Here is a 24,613-nt window from a genome sequence, read left to right on the forward strand (position 1 = left end):
CGCCCCTAGAGTTAATAGCCTTAACATCCCTGTGCTACTCTATGCGGACGACGCCGTACTGTTGTCTAGGACACCCCTGGGTCTTCAATGATTGATGGACAGGTTTGTTCTGTTCATCAAAAATAGGAAATTGGTGATCAATAGATCTAAAACCTATGTGATGGAGTGCTCTTGCCGAGCTAAGTCTAAAACGAAAACAAACTCCCATTATTTTATAGAAGGTGAACAGGTTTTAAAAGTAGACAATTTCTGCTATTTGGGGATTAATTTCTCAAAAAATGGTAGCTGGGACACCGAACACAAAGCGGTTAAAACTAAGATGATTAGAAGCGCCAATGGGGTTTTTACATTCGCAAAGAAATTGGGAAATAGACGTATAGCAGATATGCTAAAAATTTATCAATCTAAATGCCTATCTGCTGCCCTATATGGGGCAGGAGTTTGGGGTGTAACATCTGCCGGGAGCCTACAGATAGAGGAGAATAACTTTCTGAAAAGGCTCCTGTGTCTGCCCAAATCGACATCTAATACCCTGGTCCATAAGGAAACGGGGTCTCATTTCTTGATCGATTTAATCATGCTAAGACCTTTACTATTGTGGCGATCTGTTTGGTTAAACGAAGGCACCTCACTAAACAGAGCTATCATTGAGGATTTCCTCACTTTGGACCAGCATTTGAAGATCCCCTGGATCAAATATAATATTGAAAATTTTCAAACTGTCTTTGGATATGATGTAATCAATGATCGGTTTTGTGTATCTGATAATTCCAAGTCACATATGAAGACTATGTTTTTGAATTTCTGTATAGAGAGGCGTGCTTTGGTGGATTCAAAACTTACTACCTGTAAATTGTACAATGGTTTGAATGAGTTTAGTGGATTTCATCCCTACTTGACACAGGTGACTAGAGTCTCACACCAGTTTGTACTCACAAGATTGAGGATGGGAATTGGACACCATTTGGTTGCGTGTCCTAATATAAAAATGCGCCCTGTGGGACCCTGCCCTTGTGATCATAAGACTGAACAGAGTACTGTGCACTTTCTTTTTTCTTGTACCATGTACAGTGAATTACGGAAAATTTACTTAAAGCCGATTTTGAATAGATTTGGAGTAAGAACTATCACAGAATCTATGAAATTGCTTTTTAATATGCATCATCCGGACATTTGCTTTTTTACGGCTATTTTCCTACAGAAGGCTATTAGCGCTAGGAAAAGCATGTGTTTTTAATGATTCTGTTTTAATGTATTTATTCCACCCCGCACTGGATAATTATTGTTATAACTGTATTTTTCTTTATATATAGAATTGATTGTATATGCAACTGTATCTGCTTTTATGGACATGTTTTATGCTCCGAATAAAGCTCTATGATGATGATGATATTCTGAATCTAGCAATGTTTTTAGGCCAAGCAATGTTAAGAAAGCAAATGTAAGCTGATATGAGTTGCATACCCCTATCTTGAACCACTTACACACCAACTAAGCTGACAAAAGAAATGTCACTCCCATGGCCTGTGTACATGCTGCAGCTGATTCATGCTAAGAAGTGGGGTTGGGAGATGTGGCTTAGATGTGTAGCTGTGGCTCAACCCATTCCTGACATAAATGTTCTAATCAGAACCATTTATATTTATAAGCAGGTGGTAGTTCAGAATCCAAAGCCAGAAAGCTTCCAGATGGATTCTTTCACAGGACGCACATTGCAACACGCATCCTTCATGAGACATCCTCTGTAAAACTGCCCTTTTCACCTCGTGGTCATTGTTTCACTTCCTGCCATCTCCCTCAATGGTAGAACCAAAATTGGGCCTGCATTGTCCGGCTTTGTTGTTCAAGTTAACATGTAAACAATTTTGTTGTTTGTTTGTTAGGTACTATAACTACTTTGGTGTACTTCTTTGATCCATTAGGAGCTGAAACAATACTTCTCAAAGCACCTGTGGGCCACAGCACAAAGTGCCGCCGCCTTCCGTGCATCAGGCAAGAAAGTAGTATTAACAGACTGACTTCATCAAATCCCCTTGGAACAAACTTGAGCAGAATTATTCAGAGTATTCCAAAATATACTCCCTGGTGAATTAAGCTGCAGGACCATGCACCAAACAGAAGATACAGCATTAGAGTACACCATGTATTGGACAAGTATTGGGAGACTCTGGTTGTGTTCTAGGAGCCCAGCTTATTATGTGGTGTTTGAAGAGCATTAGAGCACACCATGCATCGGACACGTATCTGGGAACTCTAGCTGTGTTCTAGGAGAGCAGCATATGTGATGGTTGAACAGTAGTAAAGAATGGATTAGCTGACCATGCTGTGACTATTGGAAGTGCTCCACATGAACCCCTGAACTTGTTAAGCCACAAATGGCGCGTGCAAAAGAGGTAAGTGAAAGCGTTCTGCTCCCCTTCCTCCATCCATCTCCCTGCTTTTCTTTCTTTCCTTTCTCTTCCTTTAAGCCAAATAGCCCCCCTTGATTTAAATCAAGTGCAAGGCTAGTAGGCTTCCACCTTGGTTGGTTAGATGGAATCCATTCTAGGAATCCATAACCTCCATAATGTGTTACTAGTCCACGTTGTAAGCCGGTATCATTTAATGAACGTCACACACTCCATGACGTGTGCAAACTTGAAGGGATACAAATTAGGAGAGAGAGACAATTAATTTGTTTGCCCACAGATGACGTTGAAATGCAGGTTTAGGGGTTGATATTATGAGATGTGTAAGAAACTGTTGATAGTCATTAGCAATTGAGATCTATTTTAAACATGACATATTGCTGAACAATCTAAATGTATTCAAAGACACTGAGAGAGGAAATAATCGCAACGATAGTGGGGGGCTAATACAAGTTTCAATGAAGTGATACAACAGGGGTATAATACGTCGAACTAAACCTACTGAGTAGTGTTCATTCTAAGCAGCAAAATGTGAGAGGGAAACTTTAGCAGTGACAGTGTAATCATATCAAGTCCATCTATTCCTAGAAACAAATTGGCCCACCAACAATCTCTCCCAGTTGATTAGGCCCACTTTCGGGAGCACTGGGTCCAACATCGAGAGGTATATCTGCCGTGTTGGCATCACAGGTTTTTCCGCCTCTTCTTCAGCTGTATTGTTGGTGGCTGTTCTGAGGAATACTGGGTCTCCCATTGGTGGGCCTTTCTTTTGGTTATCGCATTTGTTGAGTAGTCAGCATTGTGGAAACCCTAGGTTTCTAAAGTGCTAGAAAGAAGTGAAAGGTTCCAACTGGATTTGTGAGAAGCAGCCAATCTATCTTTACATTGGTCCGTTGTTCGCAAACTCATTTTAATTGTGTTCTGCACATAATGATGTAGAGTTCTGCTTGCCTACTAACACTCCTTAGTCCAGGTCACATTGAGATCTTTCTGCTATGACTTACACCTTCACTGTAGAATTTGCATGTGGTTGTTTTCCTTCTATTACTGAGTAAACAAGGTAGTGTTTTGTGATTTGTTTTGCAGGTGCCCATCACATTTGATGATGTTGCAGTGTATTTCTCGGAGGAGGAATGGTACTCCTTGAATGAATGGCAGAAAGCTCTTTACTGGAGTGTGACAAAGGAAAATTACCAAACTCTGCAATCACTGGGTAGGTATGCTATCCATAAGGGTCTATGGCTTAGTGCCAGGAGCACTGAGAAGTTTAGGAAGTCAAAAATGACTGTTGAAAAATTTACACTTTTTATTCTTTAGGTATTGTATTAAAATAATGTAATTTATACTCATTTACCTATTGGCCATTATACTTATTGGCCATTGGGGAGGTGTAGTTGACACGGTTCTCACCACAGCATTATGATCATTCTGTCTAATCCATACATTCAAATCTAGAGGAATTATTAGGCATGGAAGAGATCGCCACTTGCCCCTCCCCAAAAGACATACCAATGAAAGACCCTGTTACTGCCGCTGTCACTTTTGATACAGCCTCCCCGCCTCTCCACAAAGGGCCAAAGTGCTTTCCATCCATCCACATTCTTGCTGCCCTAGCATAAATAAATAAATATAATTCCTTCTGGTACTTGCTGACTTCCATAAATGCAGCTGCAACAGAGTTTGATGTTCTAGTGCAGTAGTTCAATCTGCAAGAGTGTCTTGTTTGAAACTGAAGAGACTCTGGGGACTACAAGAGGCTGCAATCTCATGACCCTTGGACCACATCCCCATAGTAATTGTATCTTCAGGCTCTACTGGCGTAATGTCCTCTTACGCCAATGCCAAATGCATTGTAAGCAGGTGACATTGAAAGAGCATCTTTAAGCAATAACTACCTGAGGACATGAAGGTGGAAGCACAGTCCACCCCTCTTACCAGACATAGCTTTTATCTAATTAGATGCAGATACAGCACATATGCTGAACGGTTAAGTAGCTTGTATAGTGGTTCCCTAGAGACCTGGTTAGTGTGGTCTTACCAAGAGTTTCAAATTACTAGCAGTAGTCCTGAGAACAGAAGCAGAGGAGCTGCAGTCATCCTTCCATATGAATAATTCAATCAAAACTAGGACTAACCCCAGTGCCCACTATACCATGGCGCCCCTGTGGGAGGCAGTGTGCAAGATTTTCTTCCTGGCTCTCTTTGGAGGCCTGGATATCAAAATCCCCTTCAGTGGCGGATTGTATCAACACTTTGCAAGTGTTCTTGAATATACTTAGGCTTTACTGTTTTCAGTTTCTATTTTTGGTAAATTCTGGTGGTATTTTTTCAGTGTTTTCCAGTGATTTCAATACCTTAAAAAAACAGTGCTTTTCAGTGGTTACTCATTTTCGCGCCATAAAAAACAACTGAAACGGTGTTTCACCAGTGTTTATGGAACGCTTTGCTTTTATTATTGCTTGCTTTCTTCATTGATGCATAGTATATAGACAGTCTATGTACAGTGTATATCAGGTCCACATGCATTTTTACAAGTCGAAGGTTAAGTCAGCACTTTCAGAAATTTGCCTGAAAAGGGAGGCTCTGTGCAAGGCACACCTCTTGAACTGGGTACAGAGAGAACTTTTTGGAAATGAGAGATTTCTGGGGGTGTTGGGCGTTGTAGGCAAGGCAGGCAGTTCTCATAGCTCATTTAGAATCAATGTGTTGTCATTTGAAGAAAGTGAGAGCTTGGTGACATGTTCATGGTTTTGGGCACTCCTCACAAATCACATAGCATGATGGCACGGCTATGAGTAAAGCTAGGCTGGTTTTCACTGCTATTTTTCCCCCTCAGATTTATATAGCGCTAACTCGACCTGAAGGTATTGAAGCGCTTCACATGAGCACCTGTTGCGTTACACAAGGGCACATTTTTTTTTTGTTAGGGACGGGTAGATTACGTGATTTGCCCAGAATCACAGGATGTTGAGCGTCATTGCCGAGACTCGAACCCTGTTCGTCAGATTTGAGGTCCACCGCCCTAACCATTAGACTACATCCTCTGCTGCTGTTATTTTTCAAGGTTTATGGAAGAGTCTACCATAGCATGGTGCTACCAGCCATGTGTTAACCTTGTTGGTGTGTTCTCCTGTAGCGTGGAAAACAATCTGTGCTACAGAATTTAAACAAACATGCACATCACAGTGCAATCGTCTATAGGTCTCTGCTCCCCCTTAGCTTAGAGAGACCATTTCTTCGTTCTCTGGATGGCCTTAAGATGGTTTTATAGGTCCCTCGGGGAGAGAGGGGAAGCATTTTAGAGTTTAGACGCTGGGAATGTGAAGGAGCGCCCTTCACTCCTTGCACTTTTAATCCTTGGTGGTATAATGAACAGTTGCAGCCTGGCTGCCCCCCCCCCCCCCACCTAAGAACCCCAAACTTCTGAGCAGAGTTAGTTTCATCCTTCACTGCTCATTGTTGTTCTCTCCTCTCCTGCCCTCCCCTCTCCCCAACATCCCCTCACACTTTTTTACTTTTTATTTTATGCGTTTTTATATAGCGCGGACTTTACCCGAAGATGCCAGAGCGCTTCACAATAGGAACAGTAGTGATACATGAGGAGAAAATTACAAGTGAGCATGTTACAAAAGCAAATGTTATGTTACATGAGGCAAAAGTGACAATTGTGCATGTTTCAAGAGCAAACAAAATACAAGAGGTAGCCAACGCTACGTTACAGGAGGAAAAAGTGACACGTGTGCATGTTACAAAAGAGTACACAATACAAGTAGAAGTACACTACTGCAATAAATGGCAGTCCAGTCCAGAGTATCCTTCTACCATTAGAATGTGGTGAGAGAGTGAGCTCTGGGAGGAGGGAATTAACAAGGAGACCCTTCACAGTACTGACTCCGGAGCATCCTGCCACCATTAGAAGGGGATGGAAAGGTCAGTTACAGGGGTTGGGGGGGAGGGGGAGGGGATGAGGCTAACAAGGAGACCCTCGTAACCCCATGCAAATTATAGCAGAAATCACAGCAGCAGCGGATGATAAGTGGAGGAGCAGCCGGTGATAAGAGGAGGAGCAGTGGAACGAGAAGCCCATTAACATAAACAGCAGGGTAGGTGAAACTAGAGCCCGCAAAAAAAAATCTCATCTGGGGGTACGACACAATGAGGAGCACTTCAAGGATAAAATGTGGAGTCGCCCCAGCACCCGTGCCAGAAGGCTCCGGCCCCCAGCAGTCCCAGGGCCGCGTCAAGCACTCACCTGCCATCCGTCTCGGGTCCCCATTCGCTCAGCTAAGGAACTAAATGGCACGTGACTGATCCTTCCCCAGCCCACATGTCTTTCTAGGGACACCGGCCTGTCACAGAATGCACCCACTTTCTCACAGACGGATCTGTTGCATCTCCCTCGACCCCAGTTTCCTCTCCTACAGCCCCCCTCCCCTCCTATTCTCTTTTCCATCCTTCCTTCCGAGCTGTGATGGAAATGCGAGCCGACCTTTAAAACGAGAGACATCTTCACAGAGCACAATCGTATGGACACTGACACATCCTTACGAATGAGGGCTTTGATGCCTCCAGCCACTCTTGTGGAAAGTCACTGGAGGCTGCGGACAAAGCCTCATTAACAAGTCATTGGTCTTAAAGACCTGTGAAGTACTCGGGTGCGGCTGGCAGATCAAAAACGTGTCCGCCCTGGAAGCTGCTCAGCCCGGGCTGACGCACTAGGAGGGGGGGGACTGAATCCCGTTTGAGCCCAATAGGTGTCTGCTTCCAAACTCCCTGGTGCAGCTGCTAAAGTACCTGGGGGTGAGGGGGAGAGGCCGAGCCCTGCAATCTACCCTGCATTGCAACAGCACGTTACTACAGGTGAGATAAACAGTTGTTTTTTGTCGCGCAGCATGGAGCAGCTCCAGCAGTGCTTACGGGTCTGACAGAACGCGCTCATGTTGATCCCACCACAGAGGGACGGGTTCCTCTAGTCACCGTTTCCGCACAGGGAGGGCAAGCTAGAAGGGTCAATTCTGTGTTGTTTGCGCGTCAGCAGGAAACTAGATAGACGAGTGTTCGAGTCTGCGATCAAACACAGTACAGCATCAGCAAATGCCTGCTTTAGCTTTATTTATGTGTTGGGATTTTTCACAGATTGCGAATTAGAGTGCTCTCAACACCTTTACTTTTTTTGTGGCATGTACACCTGTTTGTTCGTCAACATATTCAAACGGCATAGAAACTTTCGGGATGTCAAGAGAAGGCGCCATCTAACTGTAATTTTCGCCACAGGAAGAAAGGATTTATTTCCCAAACCCTGAGAAGTTGCAAAGAACTTGCTAGAGCCACCGCATTTCCCACATCCCACGTCTCACCGAGATCCGAGCGTTTTTAATAGATAAGTGAGAGGCCCCTTGTGTTTTGAAATTCCAAAACGCAAATACTTGTTAATCATACTGGCTGTGTGCAGATTTTAGAGGTCGTTTTTGGGGTGCCAACTTTCTAATTCACATCACAGGGCTCGTAGAACCACTGGAGGCCTGTCGATATACTTTGCATGTGCGGTATGGGTACCGTCCGTCAGCATTTTACAGGCCTGGCTGTTGCCTTAATGTCAGGGCAGGTTAAAAAAAAAGAATGTAAAACGCTATGATAAACTGCCATCCAAAATGCACCAGAGTTTTTAAATGATTCTAAAAACAAACAGAGGCAGAACTGTAATGTTGGTGGGAAACAAATACATAGGACTCCCAGTCTGTTATTTAAGTACCATCTCCTGACCTCCCCAAACATCCCGAATTGGTTGGTATTTCCTTCTGAAGCACCTCTGGTCTCCTTGTTCTTCTCATGGTCATCTTTTGTTTTCATACACCTCACTGTCTGTGTGCTGACCGCTGGAGTTGTAATGTGGACTCTAAACAGCATTATCACCTTTGATGTACTTTGAAATGCCTCATATGATTTTGCTCACCGGGTTTAATAGGGATGAAAAAAGTGGGGGATCAGAGGGTGTCTCTAAAAGGGGTGAGGACTATGGAGGTGGCTTAAACACGTAAACTTAACTTTTGTGATTCCTGAGAAGGGGCAATTAACAGAACAACAAAGCCTCATTAAGTGAATGGTCTTTTTAAAGACCGTGAAGTACTCTGGTGCGGCCGGCTCAATTAAACAGACCGCAGACCACAACAGCTCCTCTCCCCCCACGTCAGCTATGAAAATCAGTGACACTCGGTTTAAACCGGGTCACCTGATTTTCATCCGGAGGTGTACTGTCATTGAGAGTTGGTTTTAACCGAATTCCGGACAGCCTAAATATACTATATCGTTGATTTCTTATATTGAGGTTCAGTGAGTTGAGCACTCCAGATACACACAGCAGCCTCTACTCTGCTTGATGTCCTCTTGCACTACACTTCCCCTGGAGACCCAAATGTCTGAAAGGGAGTAACTTGATGTTCATTGGCATGTGTGGCTGGAGATACACATGCTCTGCATACTCCTGCCATCTAATGTTGTGTACGGAATTGTGCAAGTTATTTTGTTCAAAGAAGTCTTTCGAGTCATGAGGTGGAGTGACTCCTCCTCTCGGTGGAAATGCACATAGGCATCGACTCCATTGTTAGATTGTTTTATCTCTGCCGTCGGATTTGGGCCTGCACTCTGTGTTTCAACTCCGTTTCGGTTTGATTCTTCAGTTCTTTTCTGTGTCTTGGACGGTTTTGTTATTGCTTGCGTTTCTCCATCTGTGACTCTAATAAAAAAACTCCGCCAGGTCAATTCCATTCAAACGAAGCCCCTACGGGCCTACCTTCTCCATTGTTACCAGTCTTCCTGAAAATGCTCCACTTGCAATGAAATGCACGCCCTTTCGGTTCTGCCCTCGTTGCTATGCGAATTACCCTCACACAGACCAGCACTCTGTGTGTAATTTGTGCTTGTCCTCCGAGCACAGCGAAGCGGTCTGCGCTGCTTGCCAGTCCTTCCGCTCCAAGATGACCCTTCGGGATCATAGAGTTAGTCGCTTTGAGATGTCCTTCAGAGCTACCGACGACACTTCCGACATCTTTGGTGAGGAGCTTGCACAGGACCAGTCATTGCTCGATGAGGAGGGGGCCTTCTCTGTCGATGACAGTTCGGGCTCCGAACTTGAAGAAGATTTTGACAGAGAGAGTATGGTTCCCCCTGCTCCTGTCCAACAGCCCAATCCTACCAAAAACATTCAGCACTGCTGGTCCCAGAATCACAGGTCCCCGGGCCACCACTGCTGTCTAGCCAAGGTCGGCACCGAAAAAACACTACGGACATCCCGGTGGCGCCTTTGGGCTTGGCACCAAAAGTGCATGTGAAGTCTAAGCCATCTACTTTGGCTTCCTCTGAACGAGACCACCAACAGGTATTGGGTTGATCTTCGATGGTGAGCCGACAGCCATTATCCTCCACCTCTGCACCGATTGCGCAGTCCACCTCGGAGCTCAAAGCGTCGGAGGCAAAGCAGTCAAAACCTGCCACCAAGCTCGGTTCTTAAACACAGATGATACCAATCCTGCACAAGTAACAGGAGAACTTTGACATACGCTAAAGAAACGTCATATCCAGGCGCATACTGGATGTATACTGGCTACACCTTCCGCTCTCCCACTACCTTAAAGGAAGCTTACTTTTGAAGAGGTTCTGAACATGCCAGTCCCTTCCTAAAAGGAAGACTATGGACAAATCTACCAGTCCTCCGCCCCTTCCACCTCACACACCAACTCCACCACCGTATCTACCTTCACCTCCACCTCCCGACCACACACTCCTTCACCACCATCTCCTGTTGGAGAGCCGCTAGATAACTCACCCAAAGTATCCCCACAGTCAGATACTGGTGGGTATGGGGGGCCACAGGAAGACGACCCCTGGGATACCCATATTTTCAAAGAATGTGTTTATTTTTCAATTTCACAGTTGTTGATATACATTTATGGTGTTATACTGAACAACGTTTATAAATGTGAAACAAACTTTGTAGCCATCCCGCCCCCTTCCAATGCTGTCGCCTGCGAAATATTCCCATCCTCTAAAGGCCCTAGTTATACAGGTTGTATGTTCTGTACAGGTAGTATTACAGGTTCCTACATTTTTAGGTCTCGCCCTGCGATTGCAGGCCAAAGGCCTGCTGTCGCAGAGCGAGACTATTGTTATCATTCCGGCTTTCAAGGACTCAAAGGGAGCCGGAGAGGACAAGAGACTGGCACGCGCACACAAGCAGCAGCCTGCCAGGATCAGGTCGCGCGCGTCAACACGCGCTCCGATTCCGGCAGGCTCTTCCCAACACATGCACAACACACATACAGCCCCCCCCACGCATACACACACACATACATACAGAACCCCCGCATACACACACGCACGCACGCACACACATACACAGAGAACCCCCGGCACTTACACACACATCCCCTACCTCATCTCGGCGTCTTCGCGCTCCCTTGCCCCCGCTCTTCTGGTGCGCGCGCACCACTAGTTTCGATTCCCGCGTCGGCTCCTCTGTGGTGCGCGCGCACCACAGGTTTCTATTTAAACAGCCAATCAGGAGGCAGAACTCCTTTTAGACATGCTCCCTCTCTGGTCCGCTATCATTTTTTAACTGCACGGTGCGTCGTGGCCCCAGCAAAAACGGCAGCATGGGCCAATCACCTTTGTTTTTGCTTATTATTTCCGTAGGCAGCTTTTGGTTATGCGCAGCCCACGTCACTAAAGAGACACTTTGTAATGAATAAGGGCAATCATGAAGATTACTGGTGAGTAACCGAGGGATTTTAGCTATAGCTAGCTTTACCCGTGCATAAGACATTACGTTACCATCCCTTAAAAATGAAAAACACATCTGAGCAGAGAGATTAGCCTTTGGCTCCGCCTTTTTTGTAGCTGAAGTTTTCGTTTTTCTAGTGTCCCATTTTAGGATGGTATCAAGCACATAGCTTTTCTATTAAAGACGGGTGCTGTGGCCTGGCAAGACTGTCTCCGGGTACAGCTCTGGATTCATGCCATAACACTAAAAGGTGTATCTTCTACCGCCAATGTTGAATCTTCTATGTAAAATAAAACGTCCGCTATTTTTTCTGCCTTTTTCTATTACCTCCGAATATCGAGCTCACTAACTCTAAATCAAATCATGTTTTGAAGCGGCTATGATTTTGAAATGCAATCAAAACTGTTACGGTAAAAAATAAAAATCCCAGACTAATTCAACGTTGGAAGCCGCTTTCTTAGAGGCGTCTCTCAATAAGTAGAACTATAAGTTACGAGAAAGTGAGATGGTCAGGCCTTTGTTAAAGGGACAGTGTATCTTGTTTTCTCAGCGGGGAAAAAGTAATGTTCAACACATTTTACGTACACTTGTAAGAACGCAGCAGTTTGAGCTTTTACTTCAATTGTACGGAAGCTGTTAGTACAAATGAGCATTGGTTACGAGAGCTGGCAAGAACTGGGACGCCATATTGAACAAGCATTTGCAATGCAATCAGTCTTGCATTTACTGCGAGTTTAAGCTATTGGCATTGTTAATGACAATGCGTTTTTTTTACCAAAACATAAATAAAAGGCATTGTCATTTACAATGCCAATAGCTCAAACTCGCGTAAATGCGAGACCTGTTGCATTGTAAATGCTTTTTTTTGTGCGTGTGGTTTTCTGTCTTTTTTACCTCGTGCTGGACCGTTGCAGGTGCTTAGCGGTTTGCTGATTCCATTATAGAAGAGGGAGAGCGCTTCCACAATGTAAGGCCAGTTTTTTTCAGGATTTTTTCTTTTGTGTTGTTGTATTATATATGCGTTTCTTTTTAAATGTGTTTTAAATATCTTTTTGCTGGCGGAACGGGGTTGGGTACCATCATGGCCATACAGGCTGCTCTAATTCCCCATTCCCAGCTGGTGCCCCTGCAGCCGCGGCGCTCTCTGTGTGCTCCTCCAGCTCTTCGTCCTCGTCCACCGCCTCTTCCTCGCCCTCCCCGCGCCTGGCCACTCCGGCCACAGCCCCTCCGACCGCCTCCAGTGCAGGACTCCTCCTGCCAGAGCCCTTACTGCCAGCAGCATCCAACCCTGGCAGCGGCGGCGCAGGGAGCAGCATTAGCACCAGCTAAGGCAGCAGCAGCCCCAACCTCCTCCCGGGCAGCTGTGGCATCAGCGGTGGAGCCTGCACCCCCGGGCTGGCCGTGGCCATCAGCACCACCTCTGCGACCAGCATCGCGAGAGTACTTTAAAACTCATGCTCACATCGGTCTTCTGAAAATCAAATTATCCTGTCGCACATCCCCCCTCCCCACTTCCCGAACACTTACTGTACAACTGATCCCCATTCCCGTCTGAAAACGTACCCTGCAGCCATACCTCTCTAACGCTCCCACCCTAGAGCGAAACTTTCCTGCAGCCCGGCCCGAGGACACACATGCGAAACCACAAAACTCAACTCACTTGTGCACCCCACCCCCCAAAGCTGAACACACCATCGCAGACATTTAACTGTCTCCGTCCAGTCACGTGGCACCACTTTGTGATATTATGTTGTGTGTGTTTGTGCAGCGCTAAATGAGGTGATACAAGTGCACTTGTGATCAGAAACTTGGGCTCACACTTCTCAGGGCATGATTAAAAGTGTGCACCTCGTCGTCCGACTCTTCAGATCATGTTTGGACATTGTCACGTACATACATGATTCCCTTTAGTCTGCAACTGTGGGCCGTATACAACTTAAAAGATAAACAAGCACAACTGGCAGCAAGCTCTCCGCCCGAGGATCACGTTGTATGTGTGTGTGTGTGTGTTGGGGGGGGGGGGGTTGTTGAGCCTGCCCGGGATTCGGCAGCGAGCATGCAGGCGCGTTAAATTGCTAATCGGAGGCCGGGGAGTTGGGAGAGGTGTCTGGAGGGAAATCCTGAGCAGGGAGAGCACAGAGTAGCGAAGTGGGTCAGAGAGGTGCATCCGAGCTAAGAGGCGGGAGTGGAGGCCCGGGGAGGGCTGACTGACGGTGCTGGAGCCCTCATAGGAGGGCAGGCGGTTCTGCCTCACCCGGGGAAGGCTGTAGTGTGACCGGGACAGAGAGAGGCCAGGGTAGACCATGCACCCCATCCTCTCAGGACTGGTGTACTTTCAGGGGGGCTGGGGTGAACTGATAAGATGTTAGATTGCAGAGCCCTCATACAGTTGGTCCGGATTCATGGCATCACCAAGTAAGCAGGACTTGGGAAGGGTTTAAACCCACTGCCTCCTTCCGTGCAGCAGAGACATCCCCTAAACTCTAGAGGACTTTGGTCAAAGCGGGGGGGGGGGGGGGTGGCACAACTGACGCCATCCGAATCTTTGAACGAGACACGTTGGAAGATCACCGAGATGCGAGTTCCCTTCATGCGGGGAAGTGCAGGGCACAGTTAGTATGTGAAAGAGATTGTGGGAAAGGTGCAGGAAACACCCGATCATGTAGGCATTTACAGGCTATAGCTGCATTTGCCTACTTAGTAGTAGCAGCCAGCAGTAGATATCACAACTCATACGCACACACTACATTGATGTGTTTTTAGGGAGTAGTCACGGGGTGTTCTGTGTGTGGTGTCAAGTGAATGACAACACAGCTGGTCTGAGGGTATATGAGTGCAAACTGATTCCCGTACCTTGCAGGTTGCCGGAGTGAGCGCTGCGGGCTCTTCCCAGCACCACCACCTCCCCCCCCCCCACCCCAGGGGCTGTGTGGAGACGTCCCTCCCTCTGCTAGCTTTAGATTCGGCACCAAGCATTTATATGAAGACGTCTCTCTCGGGTAGCCAGCATGGCTGCAGCCGGGCTGCGCATGCCGTGCAGTGTACTGATATCAAGGACACACACTCCATGGAGTGCTGGAGCCTCCGAGACGCCTGCCTGACGCCACTGCATGGCTGAGGGTTTCCGTTCCTCGAGGGAGTCATTCCCCTCGGGGTGTCCTGACGAGGTTTCCTCGCTCCTCCTGTGGGAGAGGGCCGTTACAGGTGCAGGGTGCATGGAGTACGGGGCTCCCCAGTCCCTTCTGGAAGAGTAGGTGGAAACAAGAGCAACGGTGAGCTCCTCTCTTCCAAAGGTGGTTTTGTTTAAGGAAAGGGGGTTTCTCTAGCCCCCGAGGACCCCAACTTAAAGGTCATTATTGAAGGGAACTAAACAGTTACCTTTTTGCCACAAAGTCACGAACACACCACTGAAGTGCTTCCAAAGACCAACAGGGCTGATGTTCATGGTGGGCACACTTCGGGCGTGTAATCCAAGCCTGGATGCGAGGAGTACCTCGGGCAACATCAAATGCTGGAAACGAAAGCACCAGACGCAGTAATGCTTTCAGCATTTAAAATAATAATAGGGTGTACTACCAAATCAAACATACCACGCAGTTTGCAAGCAGTCCCCACCGGCTATAGAAAATGTCTCGGGTAGAATCGTCTCTGAAGTACACGTGCACCAGTGACCCGGAAGGAACACGCAGAAGACAGAGTGTCTCTTTAGATGTAACCTTTCCTTCTGAGGGATCAGTTCCATGGCCCCACTCGGCCTCCATACACTCTGCCCCATGGTGGGCGAGAATCAGTGGCCTCCGAGAGGTGACCCCCTCTCATTCGGAGCCAGAAGACACAGTCACTCGGTGGGGTGAACTTCTGTGCCTTCTGACAGGCCAGTCACTTGCTCCCCACAGAGCCCCGAGACACACATCCACACAGTGGGCAAGGTTCCAGGCCTCTGAGAGGCCAGTCTCCCTCCCACACGTCTCATAGCCTTCTGGGGGCAAGTATCCCCTTCTGAGAGGTCATCTCCACAGACACGAAATACAAGCACGCATGCACACACAGTGAGTAAATACCAACCACCTTGTCACTGAATTGATATGAAAGAGCACAATTTCGAACCTAGTTTATCACTTTCATTAGTTTCTTTTGAGAGTTTATCTCACATATTTTGCACCAAAAAAGTTCTAATCCATTTCAGCACTACTGCAGGTATGTTCGAAGTCCTCATGTTTAGGGTGTGCATTCGAAAAAAAGATACAACTGGTAGGATTCCCACTCCTGGTCATGGCATACTTTCCGTCAGGCTATACAAGGTACATAAAGGACCCTTGATTTTAGCAGGCCTCAGAATGCCGAAATTCTAGGAGTGTGACATGCCATCTTTAATTCTTTCCCACAAGTGCAACAGGGACTGACCCCTCAGTGTTCGAATGCCCCTCCCCAACCCCTCCCAGGCACTCAGGAGTTTAAAAGACGCGTAGCTTTAGATAATGGATAGTGACAAATGGCGGCTCGTTCTCAGATTGCAGGCAGAGTGCGGTCACCAGCTCCATATGTGATGCGATTGTCAAGCACACGTGGTGTCGCCACTGTGAAACACTGAATATTCACACAATTATTATATCTACATTAGTTGTTTCCGCTACAAGGCAAACCCGCTGTTTGCCTGGCCTGAGTAAACTAAACTAGATTGTTTCACATAATTAATCGTACAAGCATTAGGTAATCGTATTCCATAAGGCTGTGGCACCTTCCTGCCACTGTACACCAGTGATGGGGGTTGTGATCCCAGTCTTACAAAACTGATAACAAAAAAACACTGCAAATTTCACGAAACAAAAGATGATATTCCATATTTTCCATGAAGGGGGCACCAGAACTAAAATACCCAGAATAGGTCAGGTGCTTGAATCTTTAGATCATAGAGTAATGTAACATAGAGCAGCCTAACATCACATAAAACATGCCACAACAAAACCTAACACATAACTTACCACAAGGTAATATAATAAAAACGTTATATTCCATAACTGACCAGGCAAAATTTATATAGCTTCATGTTAAACTATTGCATTTATGCAGTTCGAGCTATTGGCATTGTAAATGACAATGCCCTTCATTTATGTTTTGGTTTTCAAAACATAAATAAAAGGCATTGTCATTTACAAGGCCAATTGCCTAAACCCGTGTAAATGCGAGACCTACTGCATTGCAAATGCTTTTTTTTAATAGGGTTTTTTTTTTGTGCTCATCCTGTCAGACTTTAATCATATTTATTTTGGTATATGAAATATAACATTGTAGCCAATATAGTTCGACATATAGTTAATTAAAGTGAACTCCCATGTGGAGCAGAGGTCAAGTAATGCAACCCATTTCATGTATACTACAAATACATGTTGATATCTACAATTATTTAAGATTTCAATTATTTTTTGATCATGCATGCTGTTTTTGTGCAGAGATATTAACTGACCTTGTACAAATGGTATGTTAGTGAAGTCATTTGTTGCACAGGAAAGTCTTGCAGCTATATATATATATATAGATATATATGTATGCACATGCCTTGGAAAAGTCATATCAACCTCTCATTTCCCTTGGTACAGAGGGAACATAGGACATGTTTACTATTTCACTTGGGGATTATCCCCTCTCTAATTACGTTTCACCGGTAATCTCAAGGCATAAAACGCTCAATCTTGAAACAAATACTCTTTCGCTTTTACATTTTATGTCGGACATTTTTTGCAAAGGTGTATTTACGTTTTCTTGTAATGATCAGGTTTCTTGTAATGCTAACATGAATATATTTGCTAGGCATCTAAATTATCTAGCATACACGGAGAAGGTCTTGGCAGTTGATGGGATGCTCAATTTTTCTCTAGTTATGATAAAAGCCATTATCTTGCATTTACGAGAATTCAAGCTATTGGCATTATAACTTACAATGCCATTTATTTATGTTTTAAAAATGAAGACCAAAATAAAAGGCATTGTCATTTACAATGTCAAAAGCTCAAACTGGTGTAAATGCGAGACCTATTGCATTGCAAATGCTTGTTAGTCTTGGGTCCTCTCTCTGCCGAGGTACATCCCTCCTAGTCGGAGCCTGAGTCCACCGGAATCTGCCCTCCCACCACAGCCTCAGACTCCACTATGGCCTCCCTCTGACACCTGGGACACCTAAGACACGGAACCCCCTGCTGACACAGATCCTGATATTTATACTGCACTCCCTTCTCCTCCTGAAGATGCTACCTCTTACCAGGAGGTCATAGCAAGGGCTACTGCTTTTCATAATGTCGAGCTTCATAAAGAGCCTTTAGAGGATTATTTCCTCTTTGACATACTTGCCACCACACATAGGGCTACCCAATACTTGCCTATGTTAAAAGGCATGCTTAGGCATACTGATGACATATTTAAAGACCTTATTAGAGCTAGGGTTGTAACGCCAATGGTAGATTAAAAAATACAAACCCGCACCATCTGTCCCTATCTACATTAAAGGACAGTTACCGCTAGACTCCCTAGTTGCCACCGCAGCATGCAAGTGTGCAAACTCTCAGGCTACTGGAGACACTCCGCCTCCTGACAAGGAGAGTAAAAGGATAGACGCTGCGGGGAATTGCAGCTCAGGTTTCCAACCGTTGTCATATTGACAACTTATAAGCTCTCCTAGCACGCTATGACAGCACTCACTGGGATGAAATAGAAGATCTATTTAAATCTCTCCCAGAGGAACACAAAAAATGCCATCAACAGCTGGTTTCAGGGGGAAAATTATAACTAACACCCCCGTACGGTGCTCATTAGATGCTGCAGACACCGGAGCCGGAGGAGTAAAGACCAGTATTTTACTTCGGCAACATGCTTGGATAAAAATCTCTGGGTTTAAACCTGAGGTTCAAAAGCCATTTTATACATATCTTTTGATAAGGAACATCTGTTTAGTCCTCCGTTGGACTCCACATTAGACAAAATAAAAAGGTATACTGAGACAGCCAAAGCTATGGGGGACCTGCAAATACCTTCCTCTCGTGGCTCAAAATCCACCTCCTCTGAGGCTTCCACCTCCCGACTAAAGCAGCAAAGTCAGTGCTCCTTCTCTAGGGCTACTAGAGGAAACAACGTCAGAGGTCTCGGTAAGGGTACCTCCCCACATGGAGCAATGGCCTTTACCAAACAGTGACTACCCTATCATTCCCCCTGATCACATAACACATGTGGGGGGCAGAATTCACAGTTACCTACCCGCCTGGCAATCCATCGCGTCAGACAAGTGGGTAATAGCCATTATCCAACATGGCTATTGTCTGGAGCTCATTTCCACGCCACACAGCAGTCCACCTCGTGTTCACAGAATGTCACACGAGCATCATACATTACTCAAACAGGAAGTTCACGCTCTTCTCCTCAAAGGTTCTATAGAACCCATTCTTCCTCCACGTCAGGTTTCAGGAGTATACTCTCTGTACTTCCTAATCCCCAAAAAGGATGTTTTTTTTACGGCCAATCTTAGATCTCAGGCCCTTAAACAAATACATACTATGAGAACACTTCCGCATGGTTACCTTACAGGATGTCATTCCACTTCTACAACAAGGCGACTTTATGGTCGCCTTGAAAGGGCGCCTTCTTCCACATAACAATACACCTAACTCATCGCAAATACTTAAGATTTGTCACAGCGGGCAAACATTTCCAGTTAAAGGTTTTGCCATTCAAGGCAACCAGTGCACCTCAGTTGTTTACCAAATGCCTAGCCATGGTTGGCTCATATCTGTGCAAAAATATTTGCCTACGCTTTTTCGCCTCTCCGTCTCCTTCCATTTCTGGTTCAGAAGCTCAGGCAGACTTCTTTAACATTGATCCTAGTTGCTCCCACTTGAGCTTGTGTGCCCTGATTCACAACATTTCTAGACCTTTCAGTAGTTCCACACAAAAAGCTTCCCAATAGGCTAGACCTTCTCACTCAAAATCACAGACAAATCAGACACCGAGATGTCAAAATTCTCAGCCTAGCTCCTGAGGTCATAGAATTTGGTTATCTTAACTTACTAGCGGAATGTATGGACTTTCTTAAAGAAGCACGTAAACCACCCACTGGCCCTGCTATGCAGCAAAATGGAAACGTTTTGTTTGCTACTGCCACTCAAAACAAATTGACCCTTTCACAGCTACAGTACAAAACATAATTTGTTATCTACTTCACTTGCAATAAGTGGGTTTAGCATATGCTTCTATACACTTGCATCTCGCTGCTATGGTTGCCTATCATCAAAATAGACAACACCTTTCCCTCTTCAAGATTACAGTCATTAAAGCCTTCATGGAAGGGCTTAAATGTGTAATTCCACCCAGGATTCCTCCTGCACATTCATGAAACTTTAATATAGTACTCACAAGACTCATGGGACTTCCTTTTGAGCCTCTATCCAGTCATGCCCTCTTCAATTCCTATCTTGCAATGTGGCATTTTTAGTTGCCATAACTTCACTCAGATGTGTTAGTGCGCTCCTGGCATTAACCTTAGAAGAATCATTTTTTCAAATCAAAAAGATAAGGTGGTTCTTCGAACCAACCCTAAATACCTCCCTAAGGTAATCTCTCAATTTCACATCAACCAATCCGTTGAGTTGCCAGTTTTCTTTCCTTTAACCTGATTCTGTTGCGGAAAGAGCTCTTAATTCATTAAATGTCAAAAGAGAGCTTATGTTCTACATCAATTGAACTCAAACTTTCAGAAAGTCTAAGCAATTTGTTGTTGCCTTTTCACCACCACACAAAGGCAATCCTATATTCGGAGCAGGCATATTTGAATCTTAACTGTCCGAATGGATAGCAAAGTGTATCAGGACGTGGGGGGCGCTAGATGGCCGCTAGATGGCCGCACTTAGCGGGAAATATCACCAGGCACGCTGCTACGGGGGGAGAGAGAGGCCAGGGAAAGCCCTCGCAGCCCTAATCCACCCGCCTAGGTTCTCCAACACTGTCATTGAACTAGCTGAAGAGGATAGAGAACTACACAGGAACACCCCGGAGATTGCAGCAGCCTTTAGACACTTTTACAAAACCCTTTATACCTCACATAGGACACACCCCATTGACTTCACCCCTTTCTTTGACGACACTGCGATTGTTTGGCTTGGGGACACGCAACGGGAATTCCTCCTTGCACATCACGAAGATGAAGAGATAATAACCGCTATTATGCAACTATAATCTGGAAGAGCCCCCGGCCCAGATGGCCTACCGGCTGAGTTTTATAAAACTTATCGCCATTTACTTATCCCAATACTGCGCCATGTTTTCGAGGAAGCTCATGAGACGGGCATACTGCCCCAGACAATGCGAGAGGTGCTAATAATCTCCATCCCGAAGCCTGGAAAACTGCCTACACAATGCGATTCATATAGACCCCCTCTCACTCATAAATGTGGATGCCAAAATATTAGCTAAGCTGATCGCGAACCGGATCCGCCCCCTCATGACTGCCCTAGTTCTTCCTGACCAGTCAGGGTTTGTACCAAGTAGAGGCACATCTCATAACTTACGCACATTTTTCGCTGTCCTGCGGGACATCGACCCTGACACTAACGTGGTGGCTGTCTTCCTTGACGCCACCAAAGCGTTTGATACCCTAGAGTGGGATTATCTGGCATATGTTCTCCAGCGTATAGGATTTCCTGCCCCTTTCTTGGCATGTATAAACCTGCTATATACAGGCCTGAGGCCAGCAGCATGGTAAACGGCACTAGATCCTCTCCTTTTGCAATAGCCAGAGGCACTAGACAAGGGTGTCCTTTTTTTCCCCTTCTTTTTGCCCTGGCTATCGAGCCTTTAGCCGCTAAAGTCCGCCAGCACTACCGAGATCATGCCCTTATATACCCTAATAGGCAAGTTTTAATTTCCTTGTACGCCGATGACCTCACCTTCTACCTTCGCAACCTCAAAGATAGTCTCAACCTGATCCTAAGGCTGCTCATCCCTCTTTGGTCATCTCTCTGGGGTCAACATAAACTGGGGGATATACCAGCACTTCCCTCTCACGGAGACCACTCCGCGGTATATCCCAGACTACCCCCTCACATGGTGTGAAGACACAATCACGTACCTAGGAATAGACATCACTCGTAACCGGAACTACTTGATGGCGGCTACTGATGGGCGCGTCCTTGATCTCCTCACCAATAAAATCACAAGATGGATAGTTATGCCCATCTCCTTAGCTGGAAAGGCCTCCCTAACCAAGATGGTCATCCTGCCCAAATTTCTTTACCTTTTCATTAATATTCCCTACTCCCCTAGCAGACACTTCTTCCAAGCCGTAAAAACTCAACTCATATGTCTCACATGGGGAGGGAAGCAGGCTAGACTGCGCTGGGACAATCTCATGCGACCCTTCGAGGCTGGGGGCTTTGAAATCCTAGATTTAGAGCTCACTTTTAGCTGTGCCCAGGCCCACTTCGCGGCATACTGGATACACCCCCCCCCCCCCCACATGCCACACTTCGCAGTCGAAGAAGGCTATATGACCCCAACACCCTGTTCAGTTTACCTCAGTGCATCTACCATCCCTTGTCGCTTGTCCTCCACTACAGTGGAATGCACCGTCGGCGCTTGGCGAGACTTAGCCCGCCACCCCCAAGCAACCTTTCTTTACTTCCCCCTGCTCCCCCTCCAGGGTCGACTTGACCTTCCTGTTACACAGGAGGGCGGCTGCCGCCAGCTTCTCCGAAAACTTTCCATTCAGACCTGGGTGAAATTACATATCAAAGGAACATTCTGCACCTGTGAGGAGTTCTTTGGCGCTACTTCACCTACTTCTCTGGAGCGCTTTTTTCTACATCAGGCTGCGGCAGGATGTATAGACCCTCACCCCTTGCTTCCCACGGGAGCCCCCCATCATGACCCCACTGCATGCCCTGCTTCAACAAACTACTCCCACGCATGTGGTATCGCTGTTATACCGCACTACCCAGCAGGACAGTACACACGCTTCTCCTCTGGCCCGTTCCTGCTGGTAGAAAGAACTTGGTTCCCCCATTACTGATGAACAGTGGACCTTTTACTGCCATCAGACTGGTAAAATATCTGCCAACAGCAAATTGCGTATCACTCACTACAAGTACATACACCGCCTCTAATACACGCCTGCACGGCTACAGCGCTTGCACCTACTCGATCCTGACCACTGTGACCGGTGTGGATGTGAGGGGGCGGATTTCAGACACTTAGCTTGGGACTGCCCTCCCATACGGAACTACTGGACGTAGGTGCTGACGGCGCTTGACCGAATGACTTGACTACATATCCCCGATGACCCCCTGGTAATGCTTCTGGGACACACTGCGACACTGGCTGCTTCGGTGCGGCGCTACACCTCCCTGGTGCTACTTCTTGCTAAGAGATGAATCGCCTGCATATGGGGCAGAGGGAGGGCCCCCAAATTTAAAGAATGGCTGCAGGACCTCCTGTATTGTCAGGATCAATCGACTACATATGCTGACCTTCTGCCGTCCTCCTCCCGCCCACGTGACATTTGGTCCCCCCTCCAAACATATCTCCTAGAACACCCCACCACGCAGGACACTGGCAATGAAACCCGACCTGAGGGGAATGGAGATGGCGCCTGAGATGCGCCCTGTATCCCACAATGTACTGGTCTGCTTAGGGGACACGGCCCAGGGCAACTGGATAATCGAGACTATGGTCACCTCCCTCGTGGGCATCACAAAACCTATCATGCTATTTGAACGGTCTACCTGCAATGTCAGTATCATGTAGTGGAATTGTTTATCTTTTGAAGTTTGTCTTCTATGCAAAAACTCAATAAAGACATTAAAAAAAAGTGTATCGGGGCTGGAAAAATCAAAACAATGTTACTAGAACTGCAACTTGCAAAATCTACTCGCCCTACCTGTAATATACTTGACCCGTGCACTGGTCTCAACACAATTATCATACAGTTCACTTCACAAAATCCTCTAACTTCAGTCAAAGAAAGAAAAGTAAATTCTGGAAGACAAACTGACTTTTGACCTCTATCTCTGAAAGCTGAGCAAATGTGACAAGATAACAAGATTTAAAGGGATCTTTATTGCTCATTCACTTTGTGAGCAATAAAGATGCCTTTAAATCTTATCTTGTCACATTTGTTCCGCTTTCAGAGACAGAGGTCAAAAGTCAGTTTGTCTTCCTACATTTAATTTTATTCTTTGCCTGAAGTTAGAGGATTTTCAGCTCATCTGAGTAGGCCCTAAAATAGCTTGTCCTGATTAACTCTGGCTTGCCATAGCAAGCGGGCAAGTGGATTTTTAGAGCCTTGTGTGTTCACACTTGCTATGCTAAGGCCAAAATACCGTAACCTGTTCTTCCCAGAGTCCACTCTACTTGCAAAAAGGGAGCAACCATGGCCTTTTTGTGAAATAGTTTCCTAGCTAGCATGTGTAAAGCAGCTACATGGCCCACATCACATACTTTCACCAAACATTGTGTGCATGTTTTAGCACGCCAACAAGACAGTGTAGGACAGTCTTACGTTCTCTTTATCAAACCAGTGCGAAACCCACAGAACAGACCCCACTTATAAATAGGGACTGCTTTACAGTCTATGCAGGGTATGTGTATTTACAGCCACACCTTCCATTGAACGGAATATGTTAATTGCCCTTTAAGCACCTGTGTTTGGTATGTTGTGCTACAGATACACATTCACCCACCCTCCTCCCTGGATACCTGTGGCCATTGCAGTTTCTTAGTTTTCACTGTTTATACATTTAGCATGGTCATCATGTTGATTATACATACTGTACACTCCTTTCTCACCCACCTGTGTAAAAGCAATCTAACAATGGAGTCGATGCCCATGCACATTACCACTGAGAGGAGGATTCACTCCACCTCGTGACTCGAAAAACTTCTTCAAACAAACACAACTTGCACAGCTCCAGACCCAAAACTAGATGGCAGGAGTATGCAGGGCATGCGAATCAACAAAACAGATGCTTCCATGGTAAGTAACATATTCCTTCCAGTGTGAGTGCAGTAGAGTTGGCTATGGTACATGGCAATACCCACACAGTACTACCCAGTAACCTCTGACTGCCCTAGAACTCCTAAAAAAGCCCTCCCAGACAGTCACACCCGAGTTGCTCTTTAAGTAAGCTATTGACTTACTGGTTTTGCTTCCAAAGTGGGTATCTGTTTGGCATAGTTGGGGAGCCAACAAAGAGGAAGGCTATATTAAAAGAACTACCAAGTTTAATAGGCATTTGTAAACACTTTTGGCTTGCTCACTCACACACAGCAGACTAGCAAACCTAGAGCACTTTGCACTGTTGGCACAGATGCAGCATACATAGGAAACAACCTTTGCAGGATTTTTTCAAAGGTGATAGTGTTTGGTTAACAAAATTCAATAGCTTACCTCTCG

General features: G+C 45.9%; 1 protein-coding gene across 4 annotated transcripts in view; it reads left to right on the plus strand.

Annotated features, from left to right (window-relative positions):
• The window catches only part of LOC144773579 (uncharacterized), a 319,451-nt gene that overhangs the window by 85,929 nt on the left and 208,909 nt on the right, over positions 1 to 24,613 (plus strand). For all 4 annotated transcript variants that reach the window (XM_078658700.1, XM_078658702.1, XM_078658703.1 and 1 more), the window contains exons 2-3: positions 1,923 to 2,393; positions 3,495 to 3,621. In XM_078658700.1, coding sequence (XP_078514826.1) covers positions 2,376 to 2,393; positions 3,495 to 3,621 — 145 coding nt within the window. In that variant the 5' untranslated portion in view covers positions 1,923 to 2,375. The remainder of the gene's footprint in view (positions 1 to 1,922; positions 2,394 to 3,494; positions 3,622 to 24,613) is intronic.

This window comes from Lissotriton helveticus, chromosome 8 (genome assembly GCF_964261635.1).
Source record: "Lissotriton helveticus chromosome 8, aLisHel1.1, whole genome shotgun sequence".
Taxonomy (NCBI): Eukaryota; Metazoa; Chordata; class Amphibia; order Caudata; family Salamandridae; genus Lissotriton; species Lissotriton helveticus.